Genomic DNA, 6,915 nt, shown 5'->3' with positions numbered 1-6,915 from the left:
CTCCTCTGAACCGAAGTCCATTAAAATTATCTCAGATTTTAAGCTCTATTCAAACTATCAGAGAGTAAACAGCCGATCCTCTGTGCAGAAAACTAGCCCTTTAACCTCCGTCTCACCTGCTGACTCCACACGAACAAACACACAGCACACGACATAAAAAGCTCAGGTTTTGTTGTATCACAGTGAGCAGTTTGGATCAGAGCTGAGCCGAATTCAAGAGGAGAACCTTTAGATGCAGAAAACATCGTCGGTCGTGTTCTGCAGTGAAACTGTGCGCAGCTCTGAGAACACAAATAATCAATGATTAGGTTTTTAAAAGAGGATCTGACTGCAGACTCAGGGGAGCCCCTCTCTGTCACACACTGCTTCTTCCCTCTGAAACCAAACTTAATCTGTCGATCGTGTGTGTGTGTGTGTTTGTGTGTGTGCGTTTGTGTGTGTGTGGGTGTGTGTGTGTGCGCGTGTGTCAGACACACGATGCTGTGTGTTGGGGTGTGTGTGTTGGTCCTCTCCGTCCTCGTCCAGGCCGGACCGTCCGTCCTCTCTGCCGTCCAGCAGCGCTCCTTTAAACCGCAGTCAAGTTTGGACCCTGAAGTGCACATGAACATTGTGAGTACACACACGTACACACACACATACACAGGACGTAGAGTGTAATTTTGAGGTGCTTTTACTTTACTGCATTTCCATGTACTTTATACTTCTGCTGCAGTACGTCTGAAAGGTAAATATTGACCTTTTATCTTCACAGATTCACATTATTAATACAAAATAATGTGTCAAAAGGTGAGGCTTTTCAAATTAAAAGCTGAGCTGAGAATCAATCACATGTCCTGTCAGTCAACACTCAGGGTATTTTTAGCCCACAGGAGTTGCTTCCCTTTTTTTGGTCTGATTACAAAACTGATGGAGAAACGTAGGAAGTGAGAGTGAAATAACACGAGTGCAATGATATAAATATGTACTGCGTGTGTGTGTGTGTTCAGTCGGAGATCATCAGGTACTGGGGTTACCCTGCAGAGGAACACGAGGTGCTGACAGAGGATGGCTACATCCTGACTGTCAACAGGATCCCACAGGGACGCAAACACACTGAAGGTCTCACACACACACACACACACACACACACACACACTTCACTTTCTAAAACTGTCCTCACTCTGTTGGCTAAAACAGGTGGTCCTCACTATGTCAGGTATTCATGCACATCACTCTTCTCCACCGTCCTGTCCTTGCAGGTCCCCGTCCTGCCGTCTTCCTGCAGCACGGCCTCCTGGCAGCCGGCAGTAACTGGATCACCAACCTGCCCAACTCTAGTCTGGGCTACGTGCTCGCAGACGCCGGCTACGACGTCTGGATTGGAAACAGCCGCGGAAACACCTGGTCCAGGAAACATCGCACGCTCACACCTGACCAGGACGACTTCTGGAGGTTCAGGTACAAACAACCGACCGACCTCACCTTTCTGACCTCACATCATCTGACTGACCTCACCTGGTCTGACCTCACATCATCTGACTGACCTCACCTGTCTGACCTCACATCATCTGGACTGACCTCACCTGTCTGACCTCACATCATCTGACTGACCTCACCGTCTGACCTCACATCATCTGACTGACCTCACCTGTCTGACCTCACATCATCTGACTGACCTCACCTGTCTGACCTCACATCATCTGACTGACCTCACCTGTCTGACCTCACATCATCTGACTGACCTCACCTGTCTGGCGTCACCTATCCGAGCTAACTTGTGTGACCTCACCTCACATGTCTGACTTTACCTGTGTGCGTGCAGTCATGATGAGATGGCGTTGAAGGACCTCCCTGCGGTTGTGGACTTCGTCTTGAAGGTGACGGGTCAGGACCAGATCTTCTACGTAGGACACTCCCAGGGGACGACCATCGGTGACATCACGAAATGACCTCGTTAATGACACAATACTCACTCGTGTTTGCGATGACATCACTCTAACACCTGTCTGATTTCCCAGCATTCATGGCCTTCTCCACGCTGCCGGACCTCGCCAGTAAGATCAAGATGTTCTTCGGTTTGGCTCCCGTGGCAACCGCCGCCTTCACTACCAGCGCCATGACCAAACTGACCATCCTGCCTGAGTTCCTCGTCTGGGTGAGGAGTCCTAACGAGCCATTAACAAGTTATCTAAAAAGTTATCTAACGAGTTCAAATCATGTGACCTGTTAATGAGTTTTCACATGACAACTTAACGAGTTACTGCATTATCTGCTTAGGTGTTCAAGTCACATCACCTGCTAACGAGTCTATCAGTTTCCAGTCAATTAACTTGGTTGTTGGTTGTTTTCTTGCATGTCCATCAGAAGTTGTTTGGTAGGCGGGACTTCCTGCCTCAGAGTCACATGATCGAGTGGTTTTCGGAACACGTGTGTGCGAAGGAGCTGTTCAACGAGCTGTGTGGAAACTTGTTCTTCGTCCTCTGCGGCTTCGACCGAGAAAACCTCAACATGGTTCGTACCCAAAACTCTTTGTTTTAAATATGAACTATGACAAACTTATCTGTATTTTTATTTTAACGTCATATCACTAAAATACTAACTTGTTTTACATATTTATATGAAACATTCAATTTATTTCTTAATCTAAAACTAAAACACAATAATCTGAAAAATACTGATATATTAAAATAACTATTATATTATTATCTGGATTTTGATTAATAATATCTGTAAGTATTTTTATTCATTTTTAAGATTAAAGATCAATTGATTTTTTTAATCTTGATTTTTTTTCACATTTAAAGTTCCATTCTTTTGCAAACAGTTTTGAAGTCTGTATTAAAAATTAAAGCATTTCTTCTCAGAGAGTCCAAACGCAAATATTTCACATCGCTGGAAAGAAAACTATCTGGAAGAATAGTGACTGAAAATTAAATTTTCTCTCATTTGAGGTTTAGTGACAAATTTAGGCAAAAGCAGGAGTGATTTTCAAAATAAGAAGGTAAACTTGGGCTCAAATTGAAGCTTATAAATTTGGGAAGTTTTCATAATACAAATGAATGAGTAATATTTGCCATAAAGTGATAAAAAATAACAAGTTTTGGTGAGAATGTCAAGCAGTCATTTTTTGTCTTTTTGAGGATGTTGTGGCCGATATTTTGAAACAGAAAGACAGCAAGACCCAAAATCTTATTTTACTACTTTCCCATTTGTCTTTTTGCCAAATTTCATACTTGTAAGACTATTAATGACACTTAGTATCCTAATATTTTATTATTTTATTCCTTTTTGAATTTTTTTTTGTTTTGGTGTTTTACATTATTTTACAGAAATAGACACGACAGTTCATTCTACAATTATATTTTTAGAGGTTAGTTTTAAGTGCCATTGAAAATTTCACTGATGTCGCTATTGTAAGTCTGCAGCAGCAGGACTACAAGTAAGGGTGCATCAAAGGGACAAAATAGCAGCACCTGATTAACACAATAAAAATATAAATAAACATAACAGGGTCTGTTTGGACCTTAATCGCATCATGATTAACACAATAAGTCCTATTCATTTTTAATAATACAGTATCTGTGTGCTAATAATGCTACTTTGGGGTTTTAATAATAGTAGTTTTTATGTAATATATGCATATGTTATGTAATATGTTTAATAATAAATATAAATATCTTACCATGTTTTTTGAGGTTTTAAAAAAAGAAAATATTTTTTCATTTAAATAATCTCCCCTCCAGGTCCTCTGATCAGCTTCTGGAGCTTTTGACCACATGTCACTGAAATCATTATCAGTAAATATAGAACCAGCTGAAGTCCAGATCTTTATGAAAGAGCGTCTGCTTCCTGTGATTGTTTGTTTCCAGACTCGGACTCCAGTCTACACAGAACACTGTCCTGCTGGGACGTCTGTCCAGAACATGCTCCACTGGTCCCAGGTAACCCACACACACGCCTGTCTTTCTGTAATGTGAGGATCCCTGTCCCAGGTCTCTGAACGTTTGACTGTTTTCAGGCAGTTCATAAAGGGAAGTTGATGGCGTTTGACTTTGGAGCTGCAGGAAACATGAAACATTACAACCAGGTGAGACTCTACCTGAGGTGCAAACTGTCCCTCTCAGTGCAGTCTCTGTGGTTTGACTCACCTGTCTGTCCACCTGTCCTCCATGTGTCCCGTCTGCAGTCTACTCCCCCTGAGTACCGCGTCCTGGACATGAAGGTTCCCACCGCTCTGTTTTCGGGGGGACATGATACGCTGGCGGACCCCAAAGATGTGGCCGTCCTCCTCACTCAGGTGAGTCAGGTGATCCAGTGAGGTAACAGGTGACAGCAGGAAGTCAGATTGATCACAGCAGCACCTGGTGGACATCAGAGGAACTGCAACAAGACTCAAAATGGAGGCTTCTGATTGGTTCATGAGATAAATCTTAGGACAGTGATACTGAATCTGGCTCCTGGTGGCCCCCCAACCATTCTCTAATTTACCTAAAAAATAAAGCGATTGACACTGAATTGTTTTTGTACTTTTAGTCTCCTTAAGGTGCCAGAGTGTATAAAACAGCATCAAAATAGAGCTTGATGATAAAAAAAGAGCCTGTGGAGGATCCCCCACACCCCCGACAGAGGTCCTAGATAAGACCCTAAGCCTAAAATATGAGAAATGTCCTAAAAGCCTAGCAACATCCTAAAATATTAGAAATGTCTTGAAATCCTAAAAATGTACTAAAATCCTAGAATTGTTCTGAAGTTCTGGAAACATCCCAAATCCTAGAAATCATAAAAACAACCACAACACCAGAAATATCCTATAATCCTACAGATGTCCTGAACTTCTACAAATGTCCTAAAATCTTTGAAATATTCTAAAATCCTAAGTAAGGAAGTAAGTCATGAAAACATTGTCAATATAAAGAATAGTCAAGGAAGTAATGTCTGTATTAATAGTTTTAATGAACCTGTCTTTCTCTGTGTGTTTGTCCTCCTGTCTCTCCGTCTCTGTCTGTCTGCAGGTGTCTAACCTGGTCTTCCATCGGCACATTGAACACTGGGATCACCTAGATTTTATTTGGGGTCTGGACGCACCAAAGGAGATGTTTCCGTTCATCCTGAAGCTGATGAAGGAGCACCAATAGAGGGCACCACACTGTGTATGTGGTGCTGTACACATTTGTGCTACAGAGAGGGGACCACAGTACTGTACACATGAGCCGCAAGTTTGTGTGTGTGTGTGTGTGTGTGTGTGTGTGTGTGTGTGTGTGTGTGTGTGCGTTTAGACACCTGGTGCACACCTATGGACTGCATCACTCTGTTTGTTTACTGTTTTTATCCCAGTTTCAAACTAAAAAAAATTCATTTCAAATTCAGATAATCCGAAGTTTAATTACGTACAGTAGTAGTTTAATTAAGTACAGAGGTATTATTGGCAAAATTTACAATGTCAGCTTTTCTTTGTGTTTATTGCTAATAAGCTGACGTTAGCATGCTAACAAGTTAAACTCAGAAACACTGTATGCGCTAACTATTGCATGTTAGCATTGTTAGGACGTTAGCATTGTCAGAGTTAGCATGTTAGCAGTGGGTGTGTCTGAGTTGTTTAAACGAACTGTACTGTAACCTGCTGCTCTTGAATGCACCTGGAAACACCCTGAAGCTGTTTTTTAACTTCACAACAAGTCTGGCTGAGGGACTGTTTGTTATTTATGAGAGGTGTAAAAAGGGGGAGGCATGTAAAATATTTTTTAATCACTGTGGAGGGACCTATGTTTTTTATTTTAGCTTTAGAGGAGGGGTATACAACTTAAAATGGCTATTTTGTATTTATTCTCTGCAGATTTTTTTTAAAAAAAGCCTTTTTTCTTAAAAAAAAAAATGTTGGCGATTTTTAAAGAAAACGTTTTCATTTTTTAAACAATTTTGTTTAACTTTTAAAAGTAAAGAAGATTTTTTTTTTAAATTGACAAGGCTCAATGAAAAACATTTGTAGCTACAGTGAGGGTAAAAAAACATTTTTTAAAAAATAACACGCAGTCACACCCAAGCCACATGTTTTACTGTTCAAATAATGAAAATACTCCTCCTGCTCCTGCTCCTCCTCCTCATGTGACCAGCTGGAACAAAGTCACATGTTTTTATAACAGTGTTTTATTTCATGTAAAGATGTTTTTTCTGTGTGAAATCCGATGTGCTGCTTTATATTTGTTTCCGTCATATTTTTTAAAGTCTCCATGAACACACCTGTCTTAATTTGTTTTCTATATTTTGTACTTAACAGAACTCTAATTGTGAAAATCTAAATTTTGTGTTGTGAAAATTCAAATGTTTTTGTTAAAATCTGCAGTCTGTTTTAAATAAGTGACATAGTTTTGTATTTTTCAGTTGAAGGACCTGTCAGTCAATGTGGGCGGGACCAAAATATCCGGTCATGCGGTTTGAACTGTGGTGGGCGGGGCTAAGCTTTTATTTTGATTAATTTCTTTATTACGTTTTAATCTGTTGTATTTGTTTAATATAAATCATTTTTTTGTCCAATAAATGTCATAAATCAAATAAATTCACATAAATCAGAAACACAATGTTTACATGTTTTAAGTTTATTTTGAAATACAGAAAGAATTTGAAATGTATAAGATGATCTGTATCTTACAGTCTTATCTACAAACAGTTTCGACTCATTCGACAGTCGAACTGCTTTTTATTAATTATTATTTTATGATTTATCTTATAAAAATGACTAGATTTTATTAGTCCAGTTTTTGTGCAAAAATAAGCTAAAATCAGTTTTGATTTTTAACCATAAAAACCAAACCAGAGAGATTTTGTACCAGTCAGAATTTACTTTAAATCACTGGTTCCCAACCTGGGCGTCCCCACCTTCACCAGGGGTCGCCAAAGCCTCACCGGGTCGCAAGGCATTCTTGACTCTAAGGCATGTTA

The 6,915-nt window shown here is 40.1% G+C and overlaps 1 protein-coding gene across 2 annotated transcripts; it reads left to right on the top strand.

Moving 5' to 3' along the window:
• The first annotated feature begins 448 nt into the window (after positions 1–448).
• Positions 449–5,862, top strand: lipf (lipase, gastric). 2 transcript variants are annotated; one of them, XM_042482217.1, is made up of 10 exons: positions 449–609; positions 987–1,098; positions 1,239–1,437; positions 1,802–1,911; positions 1,998–2,134; positions 2,347–2,490; positions 3,849–3,920; positions 3,998–4,066; positions 4,166–4,276; positions 4,992–5,862. In XM_042482217.1, the coding sequence occupies exons 1-10, from the start codon at positions 478–480 to the stop codon at positions 5,112–5,114; spliced, it is 1,209 nt and encodes a 402-aa protein (XP_042338151.1). In that variant the 5' UTR covers positions 449–477; the 3' UTR covers positions 5,115–5,862. The 2 variants fall into 2 exon arrangements, with proteins under 2 accessions (XP_042338151.1, XP_042338150.1); XM_042482216.1 differs by having other exon boundaries at positions 2,344–2,490.
• Positions 5,863–6,915: the final 1,053 nt, after the last annotated feature.

The sequence above is a fragment of the Plectropomus leopardus genome, unplaced genomic scaffold (assembly GCF_008729295.1).
Source record: "Plectropomus leopardus isolate mb unplaced genomic scaffold, YSFRI_Pleo_2.0 unplaced_scaffold4096, whole genome shotgun sequence".
In the NCBI taxonomy this organism is placed as follows: Eukaryota; Metazoa; Chordata; class Actinopteri; order Perciformes; family Serranidae; genus Plectropomus; species Plectropomus leopardus.
This window is presented reverse-complemented; position numbering and strand designations above follow the sequence as displayed.